The 23,379-nt window shown below is 29.1% G+C and overlaps 1 protein-coding gene across 1 annotated transcript in view; it reads left to right on the top strand.

Moving 5' to 3' along the window:
• The window catches only part of LOC122511380, a 145,450-nt gene continuing 122,071 nt past the window's right edge, over nucleotides 1-23,379 (top strand). Inside the window, exon 1 of the mRNA XM_043626575.1 lies at nucleotides 1-288. Within this exon, the coding sequence (XP_043482510.1) occupies nucleotides 216-288 (73 nt within the window). The 5' untranslated portion in view covers nucleotides 1-215. The remainder of the gene's footprint in view (nucleotides 289-23,379) is intronic.

Genomic DNA, 23,379 nt, shown 5'->3' with positions numbered 1-23,379 from the left:
CCCTCTTCAGTTTCCAGACAGACTCAGTCGAAGTCAGTCGTAAAGTCCGTGGGATGTTTCAACAACTTTTCCCTTTAAAAAGTTTTTAACTTTCGTGATTGATAGTTAAACTAATTAATAACACAAAATGAGTGTTGTGTACCATAACAATCCCTCAAAGTGTCAAGAGGAATAATTTGAAAGTAACAAAATTTCGCTATAGAATTTTCTCTCAAATGGAAGCAGGTCCTGAAGCTGCGACCAGTTCTGTGGATTCTGATGGATCTTTTACATGGGAAGACTTCTTTGGTGAGTAAACCGAGTAAAATCAACATCTATTTATTCATATTATTCTTACGTTTTTAGGTTATGTTTACGCGAAGAATTTCTAATTTTTCTAATTTATAAACTTGTTTTACTTGTAAATGAAAATTTTGTATTTGAAATGCATATATATAGTATTGAAAACATTACTTATTTATCCCAAGTGTTATCGTTAAGAAACGTTTTTATTAATATATGTTTATGTTTGCATTTGTCCCTGATGACTCGAATAAACTTTTTACAAGTTCTAATTAATAAAGTTGAATGAAAACTTTCAAGAAATAATAAGGAAGTTTTAATATTATTTTATTGGTGGTTTAAAAAGAATACTCGCCAAATAAATTTTTTACCATTTATCGAATTTATTAATAGTGAAACATTTCTTGAAAAGTTAAAGAATACAATTCCTATAAATGTCTGGACATGATATCTTATCACTTGTCAGTCATAAAATATCTATATAATATATAAAGTCAACAAAATCTATAAAACGTGGAATTTCTAAAAAATTATTTTTTTATTCTTTTCCTGAATGATTGAATAAAATTTAGTTTTGTATTCAATTAACCATTTTTCCCTTTGGTTTTTTCGTAAAAAAGAAAATCGTTTTGATTGACAATATTCACTTTAGGATTAAATTTGTTTCTTCAGTTTCTTCATAATCTGGAAAAAATATTTGATAGTCCAACAATTTTCTATTTCCGCGTTTTCTAATAATGGAAATACCTAAATTTTTGAAATTCATTCTGGTATCGTCTTCGGTGTAACAAATTGTTTTCTGTTGTTTCATTTACTAATGTGATCATATTTCACGTTATATGAAGAGAAAACATTAGACCTCGAGATTCATTTTGTGGTTCAAACAGGAACAACCATCAATGTGAAAGTGACATTTGATCTTTTGTAGTTTCCCTTTATCGTTAATATTATCCTCATAATCTGCGCCGTACTTCCCACACCCCAACAATTAATTTTTTTTCGCTGATGTGTATCTTTAGCAAATCTCATTGGCTATTAGTAGATAAATTAACATTCTTCATTCGTCTTCCGAAGTGAAATGAAACTGAAGTTACCAACGTTTGTTCGACGAAAAATATAATACGTAACAATTTCCCCGCCTCAGATCCAATTTTTTTTGCACATTTATTATAGATACTAATATTAGAAGCCATTAGAAATTATTTTCAAGTGGAACCAGGTCGGGGAAGGCAACGATTTTGATTTTTTGTCACGGATTTTTCGGATTTTTCAAAAAATCTGCGACAAAAAATCAAAATTATTACCCTCCCCGACCTGGTTCCAGTTGAAAATAATTTCTTATGATTCCTGACATTAGTATGTTTAATAAATGTAGAAAAAAAATTGGATCTGAGGCGGGGAAATAGACATTGTTTCGAAATTTCTGAATTTTCGAAAAATCGGTAACAAAAAAAAATGTCAAAATCGTTGCCCTCCCCGACCTGGTTCCACTTAAAAATAATTTCTAATGGCTTCTAATATTAGTATCTATAATAAATGTGTAAAAAAAATTGGATCTGAGGCGGGGAAATAGAAATTGTTTCGAAATTTCTGAATTTTCGAAAAATACGTGACAAAAAATCAAAATCATTGCCCTCCCCGACCTGGTTCCAGTTGAAAATAATTTCTTATGATTCCTGACATTAGTATTTTTAATAAATGTGGAAAAAAATTGGATCTGAGGCAGGGAAATAGAAATTGTTTCGAAATTTCTGAATTTTCGAAAAATCGGTAACAAAAAAATGTCAAAATCGTTGCCCTCCCCGACCTGGTTCTACTTGAAAATAATTTCTAATGGCTTCTAACATTAGTATTTGTAATAAAATTGGAAAAAAAATTGGATCTGAGGCGGGGAAATAGAAATTATTAAGCATTATATTTTTCGTCGAACAAACGTTGGTAACTTCAGTTTCATGAAGTGAAAAGGGTTTTTATAAACATTTAATGTACTTACAGGATATATGTTTATTATAAATAATTATAAAATTCTGATTGTGAGTGTTAAATATGTTAGGTACTTTCCAATGAAATTGAATATTAGTATATTCACTTTCATGTGTGAAAATTTTTCGTTTATTGAAAAATAAGTAATTTACAGAAGAGGAAATTTTTATTTATATAGAAAAAAAATGATTTCTTAAGTTCTGTCAACACCATATGTTGGTGTGATGCACTTGAGCTGTACCGGATGCAGTTTAGAGAATTATTCACATTTTCTTTTATACGACCATTCTTCTTTTTTATTCGAATATTCACGCGTTGCACTCTCACTCATTCGTTGCTGATAGACAGTTACAAAAATTAAGTTTATTGTACAAGAAAACTTTTCTTTTTTTGATTTTGGTACAAAAAGAATAAATTTGTATTGTTGGTAAAAAATGATTTAAATATCGTAACTTTTGAGGTGGGTGATTTTTTTTCCTTTTTATTTGAAACGATTCTAAGTATTAAGAGATCATTTGACATATGCCCACACATTTGTATTGGATTACCGTGTCAATAAAGTCGCATAAAATTTGAACAAATAGAGCAGAGAGGTGAACAACTCGTTTATCCTGCACATCACATGAAAATATCTTGTTTGAGTTGAACGAGAGCGATCGAGAGGGACTTAACAACTCCCCCGGCCCACTTTAAAACACAGATTCGTTTTATCGGGGCACATAACGAGTCCAACTGGCTACTCCCGTAAAACGCAAATTATATCAACTTCGCATTTCTTCTCCTGTGAAATTTTAATATAAACTCCATTGATGAAATGAAAGTTACAAATCAATCCAAAAAGGAGTCATTAACGTTATTAATGACTGATACAGTCAATCTCAAACCGATTCGATTTTCAACTTATTTTGTCCTTTATTACCGACTTATTAGTTCGTAATTAATCAATTTCCCTTCATTTTATTTTAACCATCTCTTCAGTCATAATATAAATGATGAGTTTCCTTTTCGAGCATAAGTTTTCTTGCTCAATGTTCTAAACCTCTTTAGACTCTAGGAGGATGAAAGAAATATTTCGAACTTATAGGCGAATATAGTAATTTTATGTTAGGACAAAGAAATCTTGATAAAAATAATTTTTATCAATCGGGTATTGAAAATCGGGGGAAAAGAAAAAATAAATAAATAAAACAGAGTATATGGTAGTGGGCGTATCGTGCAGTGCAGGGAAGAACAGGTTAACTTTATCGCCAACAGCGTTGCACGAAAACGTGCAGAACTTTAATTCTTATTTCAAGTATCATGCAGCATTGAACTTGATTTCCCGACGACGTATATGTACACGTTCCGACTGAGAATGTCATTGCCCGACGAACCCTCGCCAGGGAATGGTCAAATGACTTTTTAAAAAAAAGGTCAAAAAAACGAGAAAAGGGAATCCAGTTAAAGACCTCTTTCACTAAATTCTCCTGTCTTCATTTTTTTCTTTTACATTTTCTTCTCTTCTCACACTTCTAATTCTCTTACTGCGCGTAAAACGGTAGCAGAAACCAGAGGACCTTTCATTTTTTCACGTCCTGATGATGGTCTGCTAAAATTTAAGAGTCTGCTAATATTTTGCAAAAAAAATTAAAATTAAAGAGATTTTTTCTTTCAAATTAATTAACGTTAATTTTCCTTAATTATATTTTATATTTTACCGAATTTTTCAATAAAGTTGGGATATAGTGGTATAATCGTAGTAATTTTTAATAATTTTTAAATTATAATTTTAATGTGATATCTTTATTTCTTACAAGATAGTACTGTAAAAGAGCAATTCCACGGGAAGTGATCTGAAGAATTTTCGATGATTTTAGCAAAATTAATAATACTTATACTGAATTTGTTCCTTCATATACATGGAATAAAAATGTATAAAAGTTTTATCAAAATTTTCAAAATATTTTGAGTTACCGCTTACTCAAAATTTTGGTCGGTTTTTCAAAAAAGGCACATAACTTTTTTCTTTGTTAACCGATTAAGATAATTTTTTTGGAAAATACTCATAATAAGAAGCACTTTAAAGAAAAAATAAAAAGAAAAAACAAATTTTTTTTTTACCGAAAAAAATTTTTAAAAAATTTTTGATTCAAAATTTTGAAAAAAATACCTCTTTGATTTGAAAAAATTTTTTTTTTGTAGTTATTGTCTATAAAGTCAAGAATACTTCCTATAAATTTAATTATGGGACAACAATAACTGTACGAGAAAAAAAAAATAAAATGTAAGTATTATTAATCTTGCTAAAATCATCGAAAATTTTTCAGATCACATCCCATGGAATTGCTCAAAAGTTCAAAAAAATATTAAACTGAACGTTTAATATAAATTAAATAAATACCTCCTTGATGGAGACTAACGTTTCAGGAATAGTTCGGTTAAACTTTCTTAACTTGCCTAAAGTGTTAGTTTTCTGGATTGAAATACCTACTTTATTTCAAGTGTTCTGCAGTCAAATGAAAGACTTTCACACTAATAGTTGATTTTTTCAACTTATTTATACTTAATTAATAATCATTTCATTAATTATTTTAAACACTTATTAATTGTCAAATATGTAATAAAAGCTTTTAAATGATACAAAAAGAAAATATAAAACTGCAATAAAATACTTATTTTTTTAACATAATTTCTTTTTCATTAAATCTGAATAATAGTAAGTAAGTAAGTAAGCAAACAAGTAAGCAAACAAGTAAACATAAGTAAGTAAGCAAGAAGGAAATAAGTAAGTAAGAAATTAAACTTAAGTAAGTATGCAAGTAAGTAAGCAAAAAAGTAAGCAAATAAGTAGGTAAGGAAGTGGGACGCATGAATATTCCCCACATTGAACTTGCAACAATTTTTGTGGTATCGAAATAAAAAACTTAAAATATCTACTTATTAGAACTGCAATAATTCGAGTTTTCTTTTAAACAAATTTTTATAACAAGAAATTAGTATTTGAAAAAATATTTATTAACTACTTTTTTCATTTGACTGTATATTAATTTATAAAAATATCCATGTAGGGAAATATGAAAGAATAGAACATTTAGTTGTTCAGCGTTTTTTTTAGTATGTATTTTAAAAAATAAAAATTTTGCTTAAATGAAATTTTAAGTGCATAAAAGTTTATTTAAAAGGATTATAACCTAAAAAATTTGTCAATTATCAGAATTTTCATATCGTAGTATTTCTATATTATCGAATTTTTATGTAACGTAAAATATATGTAATTGAGCTATAATCTCACAGAATTTATATTTAACATAATTTTGATGTACAACTATTTATATTTAGTTGAAATTATATTTAAAATAATTTTTATTTAATCAAATTTTTATTTAACCATATCTGTAGTTAACCAAATTTTCGTATGAGTGAATTTCCAAAGTACCAAATTTATAAAACATAGAATTTTCAAAACGTCGAATTTCTAAAGCATTAAACTTTTAGAATGTCGAATTTTCATCTGTCCTAACTTTTTGTCACTATAGAGTTTACTATCTATGTTGTTAGTCGGTAAGGTAGATTAAAATTGCGCGCGAAATTTGATTTAACATATGATTTCAAATTTCCCGCACAATTTAAATCAACCATATCAATAAGAATTACAGAGAGGAAACTCTTGTGGCAAAAAAAGTTAGGACAAATGAAAATTCGACATTCTAAAAGTTTAATGCTTTAGAAATTCGACGTTTTGAAAATTCTATGTTTTATAAATTTGGTACTTTGGAAATTCACTCATACGAAAATTCGGTTAACTACAGATATGGTTAAATAAAAATTTGATTAAATAAAAATTATTTTAAATATAATTTCAACTAAATATAAATAGTTGTACATCAAAATTATGTTAAATATAAATTCTGTGAGATTATAACTCGATTACATATATTTTACGTTACATAAAAATTCGATTATATAGATATACTACGATATAAAAATTCTGATAATTGACAAATCTTTTAGGTTATAATCCTTTTATATAAACTTTTATGTACTTAAAATTTCATTTAAGCAAAATTTTTATTTTTTAAAATACATACTAATAAAAAAATCTAAACAACTAAATGTTCTATTCTTTCATATTTCCCTACATGGATATTTTTATAAATTAAAATACAGTCAAATGAAAAAAGTAGTTAATAAATATTTCTTCAAATACTAATTTCTTGTGATAAAAATTTGTTTAAAAGAAAACTCGAATTATTGCAGTTCTAATAAGTAGATATTTCAAGTTTTTTATTTCGATACCACAAAAATTGTTGCAAGTTCAATGTGGGGAATATTCATGCGTCCCAAGGAAGTAAGCAAGGAAGGAAATAACTTGCTTGCTTACTAGCTTACTTCCTTATAAATATTTGCATACTTACTTGCTTATTTCCTTCTTGCTTACTTACTTCTTTATTCGCTTACTTACTTGCTTATTTCCTTTTTGCTTTTGAATACCTCACAATTATTATATTTAATATTTCAGAAAGATTAATTTTCCATTAATTAATTTAATAATTTCAAACTTGCATTTTGTTATTCAAAAAATGTATATTTTTATATTTTAACACAAAAATTTGAGAATAAAAAATAAAAAAAAATATTTTTTTGAAAATTGTCAAAAATACAAAATTTTGAAAATTTCAAAATTTCAAAAAAATTCATAACTTTTTTGTTTTTTGTTATACAAAAAAGTGTCTAAAGGAAAAGTTGTTTGTTTTTGTACAAATTTTAAGGAAAAAATTGGAAAAAAATATTTTTTTGAAAATTCGAAAAAATACGAAATTTTGAAAATTTGAAAGTTTTGTATTTTTGTCGTTTTTTGACGAAATGAGCTGTCCAACGAACTCAGGCTTCATTTTAATGGACTAAAAAAGCACCCCAAATTGCAAGTCGATTCGTTAAAATTTATTCGAGTTATCGTCGAGACAAAATTTTCTACAGACCAACAGACAGACAGACAGACACTTCGCTAAAAACCATTTTTTTGGAATCAGGGGGTCATGAAACGTGAAGATTTATCAAAATTAGAAATTTCTCAAAATCGCACAAATCCAAGACTTTCTCATTTTTGATGAGAATGTAATAAGGATTTTGATAAATTATTGTTGTATTCCATTAAATACACGCACGGAAAAAAAACTTTTGATTAGAAATGGCGAACGTCAACGAAAAACTGAAACAAAGTTAATGAATTTTTGATGAACTGTTAATGAAGAGTAATTCGTCAAAAGTAGAGGTACAAGTTCACGAAAAAATCGTGAACTCGCGAGTGTCAGTAGTATGCGCAGTTCGTAATGCGCATCAAATATGGCTGATCAAGCATTCATCATTCAGTCGGTGTCATCGGTGTTTACATTCGGGAAAATTCTTTGATGAAAGTTATTATTTAGAATCAGTATTTTTTATTACTTAGTGAATCTTTTTGTTTGCTAATTGCTAGAGGTGTGCAAAAAGCTCGAAAAGCCGAGCCGAGCCGGGCCGCAATTTTTTCGAGTCGAGCCGAGCCGAGCCCGAGCCGGGCTCGATGTATCGGGTACCCGAAATTTTCGAGTACCCGAAACATTCGGGTACCCGAATTCACTCGAGTACTCGAATATTTCGGGTACTCGAATGAATTCGGGTAACCGAAATTTTCGAGTACTCGATTTAATTCGAGCTTTTAAATTAAAAAAAATTTTTTTTTGAAAAAAAAAAAATTTAATTAAAAATTAATGTAGAAAATTTTGGATTTTCTCAAGGGCTCGAATCAAATCGAGTACTCGAAAATTTCGAGTACCCGAAAGTTTCGGGTACCCGAAAAATTCGAGTACCCGAAATTATTCGAGCTTTTTATAAAGCTCGGCTCGAGTTCGAACTGAATAGGCTCGGCTCGGCTCGGCTCGAAAAATGAAAAGCTCGAAAATACCCGCTCGAGCTTCGGGTTTCGAGCTTTTTGCACACCTCTACTAATTGCCTTTGTGAAACAAATAATTCATAAAATGAATTAAAAGTTACGATAAGGGACTTTTTCTACTTTGTACGGTCCTGAGTTTTACAGCAGACAAAGCTAATCGTTTCGTTTGTCGAAGGACAGTGTATCTAGATTTAGCCGTGGCGGTTAGTTGTTAGAAATATTATGTTATAGGGTATAGGTACTAGGTTCGAATCCCATGAAGCGAATTACGAATTTTAATGGCGATAAAATTGTGTATTCTGTGTAGTTGGGTGCGTAATGGGCGTCAAGTTATCAAATAAAGTGAAATACTATAAAAAAGTAGTGTCTGGAAATTATTTTTTCTTGTTTTTAGCATTTTTTAAAAGTTCACGAATTTTTCGTTAACTTTGACGAAAAGTTCGGAAACCGTACTATGTTTCTAGTGAAGGAGTTGATGAAATTTTGACGAACTGTGTTTGTTGATTTTCAAGAATTTTGTGTCCCATCCAAAAGTGATATACTAGTTCACGAGAGATTCGTGAACTTTTTTTTCCGTGCGGAGAGACTCACATTTGTAAAAATTACTACAAATGGTTGCAATGACCGGAAATAAGGGGACTTTTAGCATAATGTACTACAGAATTACTCTGCCTACAGAGAGTAATACTCTGTCTCTCTACTCTGTCTTTCTAATTTCTGCCCTACAACGGAAAAAGACACATACCCGTGCAGAAATTAAAATGTGGGCCTGATAGGGTACTGGACAGTTTTCCCGATCTCTGGTGTGGCTCTGGGCAGAGAAACTGACCAGTGCCCGACTAGTGTGTGACGCTGTTCCCGACCAATGCCCTACTTAGGGAAAAACTGGTCAGGGCCTCGTCAGTTTTTCTTAAAATTGCCCTATTTTGTGAGGTTAATTTTATTCAAAAGAAATTACAATAAAATTACTGTAATTAAAAATATTATTATATTAGAAACATAATGAACACAACATATTTATACATAACATAATGAGGTATTATAGTCATTTTGACTAATTTAAAAGTGAAAATGATAAAAAAAAAAAATTTTTGAAAAATATAATTTTTGGTTTTATGATTAATTGAAGGGCTACAGAAAATAAGGGGACGAACGCGTGGTTGAAAGGGATAATATCAGTCAGGTAGCAGTGAGCGGCTCAAGGCTTGTCACTGCTACCCGACTGGTAGTATCCCTTCCAAGCCTTGCGTTCGTCCCCTTATTTTATGTAGCCCTTCAATTCATTTTTCTTTTGGAGGTTGTCGCTCCTTTCTGCCTCCTTAATTTTATAATATTAATAAAGGTTATAATTTTTGTTTTCAAATGTATAAGTAATAATTAATATTTATTTAATAAATATTTTATTCAAATTTATTAATTATGTTTAAAAAATAGTTATTAAATATTGAAGGTGTTAAATTTAACAATCTCTCCGAATCATTTTCTCACTTTAGGCTAATATAATATAAAATAATTATTATTATTAAAATAATATAATATATATACAAACCAAATGATAAATTCATCCTATAAATTAATAATTATTAAAATTTATTAAGTATAATTTGTTAATAATTGTTTATTAATTATTATTTTTTAAATTCATAATTTTTATTTTTAAATAAATGTATAATCATTAATTATTTAATAACTATTATTATTCGTTATTTATAATTTAGTTGTTATTATTAATAAATAGACTTTATTATAATATTGTACTTAAAGGAACAAAAATTATATGTATTTTCGTTTTTTAAATATATTACCATAATTATTTTATAAAGTGTTTTAAAAGAACACGCTTTTTTAACTTAAATAACTGTATTAAAAAAGTTAATTTTAAAAAATTAAATTTATTTACATGCTTTTAAAACGAGGAAAACTGTCGAGGCCCTGATCAGAGCCCTATTTAATATCTAGTGAACACCTCACTTGGGGTTTTGGCCAGAATTTCTGGTCAAACCCATAAGATAAAAAAATTCTTAAAAATGTAGTATAATTACTCCGTTTAATTAATTTCTTCAATTGTTTATAATTTTATTATGGGGACTAATTTAAAAAACTTAATTCATTTACACTTTATTCAAACGAGGAAAACTGTCGAGGCCCTGATCAGAGCCCTATTTAATATCTAGTGAACACCTCACTTGGGGTTTTGCCAGAAATTCTGGTCAAACCCACAAATTAAAAAAATTATTAAAACGATAGTATAATTACTCTCTTTAATTGTATTCTTCAATTGTTCATTATTTTTTATTAAAAGTAATTTTAGAGATTTAATTTATTTACACTTTATTTAAACAAGGAAAACTGTCGAGGCCCTGATCAGTACCCTATCTAAAATCTAATGAACACCCTACCTGGGGTTCTGGCTAGGAATTCAAGTCAAACCCCTAAAATAAAAAAATTATTAAATAACTAAAATAATGATTGGCCTTTCATTGATAATAGCTTCTACAACAAAAAGGAATTCTAAAAACTTTATTAAAAAAAAAAAATTTAATAGGGAAAACTGTCCAGGCCCTGACCAGAACCCTGTTTTAAATAGGGCAAAGTGGGGCATTTTCTGCACGGGTAAGCGACATTTTGGTGAAAAATAAGTTTTTAGTATCAATGGATTCGTAATCAAAAACTGCATCTAACTATCGTAATTAAAATAAAAAATTTAAATTATTTATAGTAAAAAATTAAGTTTGAAAATATTGGAATTCGCGAAAAATGAGAAATTGCAATGGAAAAAGACACATGAGGTACTTTGCGTTGTCCACTCTCTAAATCAGAATCAGCGAAAACTCACTGATTCTCAGCGGATAGTCGCTAATTCAAATAGCTATAAGTATGCCACTGAGAATCAGCGAATAGTCGCTGGTCCAATCAGCGGTTACGTATTATCGAATATGGCAGCTGTATTAATTTTCTTTTCAATCAATTTATAACCAACAATTATAAAATTTTGCAATAATATGTGTCTAAAATGTTTACGGGTATATGATTTATTATTTTTTATTATACTTAAAACACTAATATTTTTGTGAATTTAGAGTTAGATTTTCATTATAAATTTATTTTTCCAATTTAAGGAAAACCACTTTAAAATTTATTAAATTCACCACCGAAACCACAGAAAATATGCTCACTTTAATGTTTACTTTAATCACTACTCACTAATCACTAATTTCATCCAATTTAAATTAATTTGCCACTAATGTAAAAAAAAAACATTCCGCGTAATGTGACACATTTGCATTGAAATGACGCTACGAGTATTTTACACTTATGCGCACACGCAGAGTTTACTGATTGCTTCAGTGACATCCACTGATCTTCAGTAAATTCCACTATTTTTCAGTGAAAACTTCGTTCACTGCGGTTAAAACAGCGCTTTTTTCGCTGATTCAGATTTAGAGAGCAGAATCTGCAAAAGGCATGAACTACGTCATAAAATACAGTGTGAAAATACACACAAAGTCGTTTGCGTTCTTTTCCCATTGTAAATACTGCCGAGCTGGGCTTCGTTTGCGAAACCACATCTGCAAGGGCGCATATGTATTTTTTTAGTTTGTAAACTCAGTGAGTAGAGCAAAGATGTCCAGCGGAAACTATACGCAAGCGACATCGGTTTAACTCGGAACTGCTTTGCGTATGTTTCTTCGCTGGACATCTTTGCTCCGCTCGATGACTTTACAACGAAAAACTCCGCAAGCGACTTTGTGTTCTTTTTACGTTGTATTTGCGATGAAAAAACTTCACAAGTGCATTTATTAACAGAGATTGTTTAAATAATTAATTTTTTTACTCAATTAGAAAAAGCACATGCTATTTACCTTAGTAAGGATATTTTTATTCATGAAAAATGAGCTCTAAATGAAGTTTTTAACGCAAACGGTTTTTCTCAAATATCTCCGTTGGACCTATTTGTCGCTTATGTGTCTTTTTCCGTTGTAGGGCAGATTAGATAAATTTACAAAAGAAATAGATAAATTTGCTACACTGAAATAGCAAGTTTTAATATTTTGTGTAAGAGTTGTAAATGTAGCGAAAATTGATTACACGGAAAAAAAAAGTACGTGAATCCTTCCTTGAAAGTGCTTGACTTTTGGATAGAACACAAAGTACAAGGCTGTATCATATACTTTTTATTAGAAAATATAGAAAAGTCCTAGAGTTATTTTCCCAGGCGCGAAGTGACGCCGAGTTCAGGCTTTATAAAGATTGGCCGAGCATTGGTCAACATTGATTGAGCATGAGTGAATCAGCGAGAGCAGGACTGATCGAAGCTTTAATGTAACACCGATTCCAGACTGCAGCGCGAGCCTTGATTCAGCATTGGACATCAATGCTCAATCAATGCTGCGGACGCCTAATGCAGGACTGAAACAAGACTGCTTCCACTGTTCCCAAATTTACTCGTTTCTCACGTTTATTCAATATAATGTGAATATATGAATTATTAATAATAATAATAAATATTATTGTTATTATTTTAATTCATGTGCGTAATGATAATAAGTTATTATTTGTAATAATTATATTATTTTCATATAAATAAGAATATATGTATATTACTAACAATAAATATCATTTGAATAGTAATTTTAAAAAATAATTTTAGTAAAAAAAGACAATTTTTCTGTTAATCGTTACATTTTTTTCTTGATTTTTAACAGACTTTTAACATTATTTATAAACATGTTCACATTTTTTATTCACAACACAACACACAATTTTATTATTTTATGTAAACGCTTATAACAAAGAATGAAAAATATTCGCTCGCATGTGGGATCGAAACTCACGCACCCCGCCCCCCTAACGCATACCGGAAGTTCTCAACGCACGCATTTAAACCGCTCGGCCACAGAAGGCTGGAAGGCTTCTCGCCTAATCTACTATATCAATGCCAGTGCCGTCACTCAGTATGGGACACCAATGTTCGTCCCATGCTCGATTCAAGACTCGGTCAATCTTGTTACAATATTCAGTTCCTTTATTGCCGTGTGCACTGTACAATATTAAATATAAATATTTATAAATTATTTAATATTAAAATATTTCTTCTGATAATTTTATAAGTTAAATTATATATTATTTTTTTTCTCGCACAGTGTCAAATTATTATTTTCAAAGTTCAAGAGTTTCGTTTATCTGTAAAATTTTCAGTGAAAAAAATGTTCATTAGGTAGTAGTAAATATTTATGCCTAGTAGTTTTACACTAGGATTAACTGTTTACTGAATATTATCAAAAATATATTTTTCGTCAAACGCGCGCGACTAAACACAAATAACCTTGAGACTTTACAGCGCGACGTTGCGATTGTCGTGCTCCCACCATCCCATCTACTCAATACACTCCCCGCCTGTGACGTCATGAGGGGAAAGCATTGAGTAGATGGGATGGTGGGAGCACGACAATCGCAACGTCTCAAGGTTATTTGTGTTTAGTCGCGCGCGTTTGACGAAAAATATATTTTTGATAATATTCAGTAAACAGTTAAACCTAGTGTAAAACTACTATAGGCATAAATATTTATTACTACCTAATGAGCATTTTTTTCACTGAAAATTTTTCAGATAAAGGAAACTCTTGAACTTTGAAATAATAATTTGACTCTGTGCAAGAAAAAAAATAATATATAATAATTTAACTTTATTGATATGAATCTTATGTAATTAATATAAATATTATACACTAAATATAATATATATATATATATATATATATATATATATATATATATATTTATTTACCAATTGATATCTTAATAACAATAATAATAATACTTATTATATTATTTAATAATAATTAATAATAATAATTTTTAAATAGTATAAAAAATTACTAAAAATTATCAGAAATAATATTTTAATATTAAATAATTTATAAGTATTTATATCTAATATTGTTAAGTGCACACGGTAATAAATAAACTATCAAGATTGATTCAAGCTTGAATAAAGACTGGATGTTGAAGCTCCACTGACGAAGATTGACCGAGTGTTAAATCGAGCATGGGACGAACATTGGTGTCCCATGCTGAACCAATATTGAGTGACAATGATATAAAGACTGCTTCAACTCTGGGTTACCCACGCTGGGCGTTCAAGACTCAGTCAAGTTTCAACCCATCGTCAGCACTGGTCTTTCGCGCCTGGGTTAGTACTAGTATGGGCAACAGTGTTTTTTAAATTTTAACGAAAAGTCATTTGTTCAGTTTTATAAAGTACGTGAAAGATTAGTTGACTGCGCTTGAAAATTCTGTAGAGCATGCGCAGTGTGCGTTGCGCGTTTCTACCAGGAAGGAAGAGTAAGGAGACCGAACTCTGCTTCTACAAATGTCTGAGAAATATGCACGAAAAGTGCCAGACTCACTGTGTTCTAGTTGATCACCAATTAAGTCGATCATGCGCATTGAACTAAAGTTCAGTGTTGACATAGATGAAAAGTGTGGTTATGTCAAGGTAAATATTACATAGTTTAAACAGTGTTAATTTTAAAAGCAAATTTATTTATTTGCAATTGTGATATTATTTAGATTATCAAAATAATTTAATAATATATTTATGAAAAGGGAAAAATTTTGCGAAAATGGTTAAGAAGAATTGTGTTTATAACTAGAGTATATTTACATACCGTAGAAGGATAGAAGAGACTAATGTTTTTAGACTCTTTTTCTTTCTTTACATCTTGGCACACAACACGACATTTTTTAAATAAAATAAATAAATAATTATTAAAACGAAATGTATTGTATAATTATGTATGTATCTCACTAAGACCGGCTAAATGTAAACATTAGATCTTACATCTCACTCGCACAATTTTTACGAGAAACAGAGACACAACACAGCTTATGCGCATGATCAACTTAATTGGAGGTCGACTAAAACGCAGTGAGCCTGGCACTTTTCGTGCATATTTCTCTGAGATTTTTAAAGCGCTTTCTACACAGAGTTCGGTCTCCTTACTCTTCCTTCCTGGTTTCTACCCAAGGTAAATGCCAGCTGATCGTCTGTTTCCGTTTGTGTTAATTTCAGATGTGAATATACTATTATTTTATGAAAAACAAATAGTGTTAATATATATTTGTCTTCAAGAATTGACTTTCAAAAAAATATTTTTTGTTTTGTGTTTCTCACAAAACAGAATGTTATGTAAGTCTCAGATTAATTATCCAAATATGTGAATGAATGAGTGAATTTCAGAAAAACGGTGTGAACAAGTGGAAATTATTTTTTTTATTTTACAGTTTTTTTGAAAGTCAATGAAATTCTCAAGCAAGGTACTAGAAATTTTCATTGACTGCTTTTGAAACTCTCATGCAAAAGTACTAGACTGTTTTTAGTATTTTGTGTCGTATCCAAAAGTCAAGTACCGAGTCAATGAAAAATTCACGTACATTTTTTTTCCGTGTATAGTAATTTTCTCCGTGCGTTTATGATCAAATTTGTAGAAAAAGCAGGGATCACAGATTTTCAAGATTATATTTGATTTTCAAAAATTATTTTTTCGTTGCAAAAATATTTCTTAATTTTTTGAAATTTTATTATTTGATTTTCATGGCTTGCACCTTGTAAAGAAAAATAAATTTACCAAAATATCGATAAATAGATTTAATTCTACATTAAATAACGATTAAAATGAGTCCAAAAAAGTTAAGAAAATGTTAATTTATAGCTTTAGAGAAATTGAAAAATAAGATAAGCATGCACGGAAAAAAATAATTCGGAAATAGTTCCTGAATTCGTTCCGAAATTGAGGATATGAGCAAAAGTCGGTAATTATTATAGAGCTGTTATTTGGAAGAAATGTCGAACTTTCAAAATAGATATTCAGGAATTATATGGTAAGAACTCGGTATTTATGTGATAGTTTTTACGAAATGTAGCGGCTGAGTATTTCAGATAGTCTGGACGGTAGACCTTACGATGAGTTCGGGAAAAATTCAGAGGGTCGCTTCATATGTATGTGAAGTTGGCCCCCCACTTTCAAAAAAATTAAATTTTTTTTAGAGTTCTGACTTCCTCTACAATAGTTCTAGAGTTCCTGATAGTTTTTAGAAATAGTTCCGGCGATTAAATGGTAAAAAATAGGTTTTTTCATAATGGGGGGCTACACGGAAAAAAAAGTACGTGAATTTTTCATTGACTCGGTACTTGACTTTTGGATACGACACAAAATACTAAAAACAGTCTAGTACTTTTGCATGAGAGTTTCAAAAGCAGTCAATGAAAATTTCTAGTACCTTGCTTGAGAATTTCATTGACTTTCAAAAAAACTGTAAAATAAAAAAAATAATTTCCACTTGTTCACACCGTTTTTCTGAAATTCACTCATTCATTCACATATTTGGATAATTAATCACACAAACAAAGAACAATTATTGTATCACTTTTCGACGTTCGTCAACACTTATGAACTAACCTATAACAAACACATATATTCGCGTATAACTTAAATATAAACACACACTTAACACTTAAAAGTACGTATCGAATTGTTCTTATATACCACATGGTGAAATTTTTCACGACTTCTGAGACATGCTATTTCACTGAAAACTGAGACTTACATAACATTCTGTTTTGTGAGAAACACAAAACAAAAAATATTTTTTTGAAAGTCAATTCTTGAAGACAAATATATATTAACACTATTTGTTTTTCATAAAATAATAGTATATTCACATCTGAAATTAACACAAACGGAAACAGACGATCAGCTGGCATTTACCTTGGGTAGAAACGCGCAACGCACACTGCGCATGCTCTACAGAATTTTCAAGCGCAGTCAACTAATCTTTCACGTACTTTATAAAACTGAACAAATGACTTTTCGTTAAAATTTAAAAAACACTGTTGCCCATACTAGTACTAGAATAACTCTAGGACTTTTCTATATTTTCTAATAAAAAGTATATGATACAGCCTTGTACTTTGTGTTCTATCCAAAAGTCAAGCACTTTCAAGGAAGGATTCACGTACTTTTTTTTTCCGTGTAACTTCACGCAGCCCCCCACTATTGAAAAAATGGATTTATTATTAGAGTTCTGAGTAGCTATAAAAGAGTTCTAGAGTTCCCTACAGTTTATTTCAATAGTTCTCATAATCCAAAATCATAAAAAAATAATTGAAAATTCCAGAATTTTTCAAAAAAATTAAAATGTTACGAAAAAAGAGTTCTGATTACAGTTCTGTTAGCCCCCCATAGTGTTCGACAAAAAACCTTAATAACAATTTTTACAAAACCCAAAAACTACTAAACTACAAGACTTTGAATTTTCAAAAAAAAATTTATCTTTTATATTTTGAGAGTTCCATGATTTCTTAGCAGAGTTCTGCTAGCCCCCGATAGTGTTCAACAAAAAACCTTAATAACAATTTTTTCAAAACCCAAAAACCACTAAACTACAAGACTTTGAATTTTCAAAAAATAATTTGAACATTTATATATTGAGAGTTCCATGAGTTCTGATCAGAGTTCTGTTAGCCCCCGATAGTGTTCAACAAAAAACCTTAATAACAATTTTTACAAAACCCAAAAACTACTAAACTACAAGACTTTGAATTTTCAAAAAAAAATTTTGATCTTTTATATTTTGAGAGTTCCATGATTTCTTAGCAGAGTTCTAAAAATTTCTTTGGAGAAAATAAAACATTACTTATTCCCGTTTCTTAATATTTTTGTAGAAAATTCTCAATTTTTATAAATTTTATAAATTCTATTCTTCAATTGCAAATTTTAATTGAAAAAGAAATTATTGGAAATTCTTAATTTTTTAGAAAAGAAAGGAACAATTTTCATGTACCTTCAAATTATTAAAAAAAATTAAATTAAATTTTTTCAAAGAAATTTTAATTCTTCAAAATTACGGGTTAAAAATATTTATGAAAATAATTTGCAAATATTTGAGTTCAATTTTATTAATAAATTGAATTCTTTTAGGAAATTTATTAAAATAGTACCTACTTTTGAAAATCATTTAAATCAGGAAAATTTTTTAAATAATTGAATTTTGGAGGAGAATTTTGTTATTTATAAAGGTGATTGTGATTTTGATGACAATTTTTTTTAACTTTTGAAAATAATTGAACTTTTATAAAACGAATTTTGTTACTTTTGAAAGTATTAAATTTCTGCAAACATTTATAACAAATTTATATTTTATTTTTATGAAAAAATTCTATGGCTGGCTGTATATTGTTGGAGCAGCAAAAGATCAATGGTTGGGTGATCCATAGTAATGGAAATGGGAAACAAAAAAATTTGAATCACTCAATTAATTAAATTCCATGTCACTTGAGATATTTCATACACATTTTTGTTAATTAATACACACCACTTATTGAATAACCGCATATTAACGAAATAAATTATTAACCGATGGGGGAGACACGAACCCTAGACCTAACGCATACTAAACACTAACGCTATCCACTACACTATACACGCAACTACAATATTTGAGCATATAATATTCCTTATATACTCTACACATATTTCATGAAAATGAATTTACATAAAAACTAATAGACAATAACGATAATAAATAATAAACAATTATAACACTATTTATACACAATAAACTTACAACGTGATTATATAGACGTGACAGGAAACCGACGCGACGGACAAATTGAAACGACCATTTTTAAATGGATGCCATGATAATGAATTGCGCGCAACATGTATCGAAATTTTGAACTAACTATGGATCTCCCAACCAAAGTTTACATGGATGAGGCAGCCATATGTGAAAATCCATAGCATGAATTGTAAGCCCAACCATGCCTATGGATGTCACATCCATATTTGATTCAACAATATAATATGGCTCCCTCATCCATTGAATATGGAATGTGCTTCCATTCTGAAAGTTGTCTCTTCCATTGAATTGGATAACACAACAATATTCTGCTCAACAATATTTTTATGGATATCTCTTCCAGACCTTTTCTTTCCGTGTACATTTATTCAAATACAAAATTTTTTATTAATAAAAAGAATTTACATATTTTATTTTTTAAAGAAAAAAATGCAGATTCCTAAATAGTTTTGTTTAAATTTGCTTTTATTTACATTTAATATATTATCCGTAATGACTTTTGAAATTATTCTTACAAATTATTAAATCCCCTCAATTATAAACTAAAGGAATTTAGCAGAATTAATGTAGATTAAAATACAATATTTTCTATTTTATAGAAAATTTATTTCATAAATAAAAATTCTTTTTATTGTTTTCTTGTCAGGGTTTTTACAAGTCCCAATCTCTTTTTCTATGTAATGTTACACAGCCAAAAAAGTGTGGTTGTGATTCAGTAGTTTTTTGGTTTTGAAAAAATTGTAATAATGGTTTTTTACCGACTTTAATAAGGGGCTAACAGAACTCTGCTCAGAACTCATGGAACTCTCAATTTCTAATAAATTTAATTTTTTAAAATTCAAAGTCTTGTAGTTTAGTAGTTTTTGGGTTTTAAAAAATTGTTATTAAGGTTTTTTGTTGAACACTATCGGGGGCTAACAGAACTCTGATCAGAACTCATGGAACTCTCAATATATGAAAGATCAAATTTTTTTTGATAATTCAAAGTCTTGTAGTTTAGTAGTTTTTGGGTTTTAAAAAATTGTTATTAAGGTTTTTTGTTGAACACTATCGGGGGCTAGCAGAACTCTGATCAGAACTCATGGAACTCTCAATATATAAAAGATCAAAATTTTTTTTGATAATTCAATGTCTTGTAATTTAGTGGTTTTTGGGTTTTGAAAAAATTGTTATTAAGGTTTTTTGTCGAACACTATCGGGGGCTAACAGAACTCTGATCAGAACTCATGGAACTCTCAATATATAAAAGATCAAATTTTTTTTGATAATTCAAAGTCTCGTAGTTCAGTAGTTTTTGGGTTATGAAAAAATTTGTATAGAATGTTTTTTGTCCAATACTATCAGGGGCTAGCAGAACTCTGCTAAGAAATCATGGAACTCTCAAAATATAAAAGATCAAATTTTTTTTTGAAAATTCAAAGTCTTGTAGTTTAGTAGTTTTTGGGTATTGTAAAAATTGTTATTAAGGTTTTTTGTTGAACACTATCGGGGGCTAACAGAACTCTGATCAGAACTCATGGAACTCTCAATATATAAATGATCAAATTATTTTTTGAAAATTCAAAGTCTTGTAGTTTAGTGGTTTTTGGGTTTTGAAAAAATTGTTATTAAGGTTTTTTGTTGAACACTATCGGGGGCTAGCAGAACTCTGCTAAGATCTCATGGAACTCTCAATATATAAAAGAACAAATTTTTTTTTGATATTTCAAAGTCTTGTAGTTTAGTAGTTTTTGGGTTTTGTAAAAATTGTTATTAAGGTTTTTTGTCGAAGACTATGGGGGGCTAACAGAACTGTGATCAGAACTCTTTTTTCGTAACATTTTAATTTTTTTGAAAAATTCTGGAATTTTCAATTATTTTTTTATGATTTTGGATTATGAGAACTATTGAAATAAACTGTAGGGAACTCTAGAACTCTTTTATAGCTACTCAGAACTCTAATAATAAATCCATTTTTTCAATAGTGGGGGGCTGCGTGAAGTTAGCCCCCCATTATGAAAAAACCTATTTTTTACCATTTAATCGCCGGAACTATTTCTAAAAACTACACGGAGAAACTTTTAATACCACTAATTCTTAAAACTGGTGAGACATTTTAGTATGTTAGGTTAGATTCAAGGGAAAAACGACATAGGTTATAGAAATTGCTATTGAGACTATCAAAAACACTCATTCAGTATATATTTTACAGTTCTTCATAAGGAAACTAACGAAAATTAGTATGTTGTTTTAGAAAGAAAATAATAATTTTTGCAAAGTTGGGAAAGCCATGAATTAAAAAGAAACACAACAAATTAATTGTCTATAGATACTCATAGAGACGATAGTGATACTTGGATCTGATGGTAGATGGCATTAGTGAATGTCACTGTAACTGTAGGTAAATATATTTAACACGACGTAAGAACCTAACCTATATTAATAACGCACACACGCACACGCAAGTAATGACACGACGATTGGTCACGGAAACCGAAAGATCGCACGATTCGTTAGAAGTACACAGCTGAATCGTCCTTATATATTAAACGAGTGGAAAAATATGTGCCTTCGAGAGAGAGCATTTTTTAAAATAACTTACTAATCAAATTATGTAAATAAGTAAAAGTCGTGTAAAAAATTATGTTATATTGAGGAACAGTTCTTGAATTTAATTTGGCATGAGGAGACATTCACGTTTATTAATAAAAGGTTTTTTTCTTTCATACACGTGTGAATTTCAACTTCGAAAACATTAGGGTTAGTTCGCGACGTCAGGTGATGGACTCGGTGATGCTCGGGCGAAATCGGTTAAGTCCGCCCGCAGTCCTTCCAAAATTGGTATGTTACGTTAGAATGTCTGTTATATATTCTATCTATATGTGGAAAAAAGGTTAGAACTACCGTATTATTTCACAAACAGAAACTAGCATTTTATTCTTTTCTAAAGAAAAATAAGACTATTTCTAATGCAGATAGTAATTTTTGTACACCGAAGGTTGCTTAATATATAACGAACTTATCATAGGGTAACTGTACCAATTGTCGAGGGTTTTAGGCAACATGCGACTTTGACATTTTTTTTCTCGGAAGTAAATGCACTTTAAAATTTGATTTTTGTATATTTGGACGAAGGATCTAATAATGTTTAATATTCATATTTATTTTTTTAATATAAACTAAATTGTTAAGCAAAAAATATATTTAAAAGTCAATCGAGCAAAAGCACCATTTGTCGATGGTCTTGTGCTAATTTCTCGAGGGTCTGTTCCAATTGTCGACGGTATGACATTTTTAAACATATAACCCAATATAACCTAACAATTAACCTGTACAGATATTAGAAAATCGAGTAGATATTTATTTTTTCGATAAAAATATTATAGAACATTACCAGAAAACAAATATATTTATTTAACTATAATTGAATAATTTATAATATCGATATAAAACATTTTTATAGTAGATGATACAGGACAGAAAATTACTTAACTGTTTTTTAAACTTTTATAAATATAAGTTAATTAAATTTAATCAATTTTGTTAATCAGACATTAATTGAAAAAATAAATTAATTTAAGTCACATTAAATTTGTAAACGAATAAAATAAACTTTTATTACGAACTGTAAATATAATGGTTAATTATAATTAAACTATAGTACAAAATTTTTTAGTTTTAAATAATGCATTTTTTTATTAATTTTTTTTCGGTCTTCCTCGTTTTTTTGGTTGATTATTTTCTGTTGGTTGTAAATTTTTGGAGCATTTTTTTTCTTTTTCTCTGTACCTATAAATGTTTGGCATTTATGTTTGACGTTTAGTAAATAAACACTTAACCATCGATAAATGGTGCATCAGCGAAAAAAGTGATTACACCAACTTTCGAGTCATTACCTCGAAAAATGGAACTGTCAAAAAAAAGGAACCAAATACCGATGATTTGCTTTTAAAAAATATTAAATATTTTTTTTTAACAAAAAAACATGCATACAAAATTAATTTAGTTCGTGTACAAAATTATAATAATAATTTTGTACACAAAAAGTCATTATAAATACGTTTAATTTGCATTTCTAAAAATCTGTTTTAATCAACCTGAAGTATTAAGAAAATGGAGATTCGTGTAAATTTCACAGCAGTGAATTATAATATTAATTAAATAATTATTTTAGTAGAATCGCTAAGAAATTTGTATATATAAATATACAGTTGAAAATACAAAGATTATTTAGAAATTTTTTTTGTTCTTAAATATTATATATTATACTATTTATCTAAAAAAGAAAATTATTATCCTCGACAATTGGAGCACCCTCGGCAATTGGTGCAGTTACCCTATTTTCGTATTAATGTTAAAATTATTAGCACAACGCACGAAAAATCCTCACATTCTAACGTACTTTTAGAATAAAGATAACCAAATATATTTAATATTAGAAGAAAAAGTTTCTCCGTGTATCAGGAACTCTAGAACTATTGTAGAGGAAGTCAGAACTCTAAAAAAAAATATAATTTTTTTGAAAGTGGGGGGCCAACTTCACATACATTCGCTTCATATATGAAGAAGCTCTTATAAGGGCT

Source organism: Leptopilina heterotoma, unplaced genomic scaffold (assembly GCF_015476425.1).
Source record: "Leptopilina heterotoma isolate Lh14 unplaced genomic scaffold, ASM1547642v1 Lhet_81, whole genome shotgun sequence".
Taxonomy (NCBI): Eukaryota; Metazoa; Arthropoda; class Insecta; order Hymenoptera; family Figitidae; genus Leptopilina; species Leptopilina heterotoma.
The sequence above is the reverse complement of the archived record's forward strand: the minus strand, read 5'-3'. Positions and strand labels throughout refer to the sequence as shown.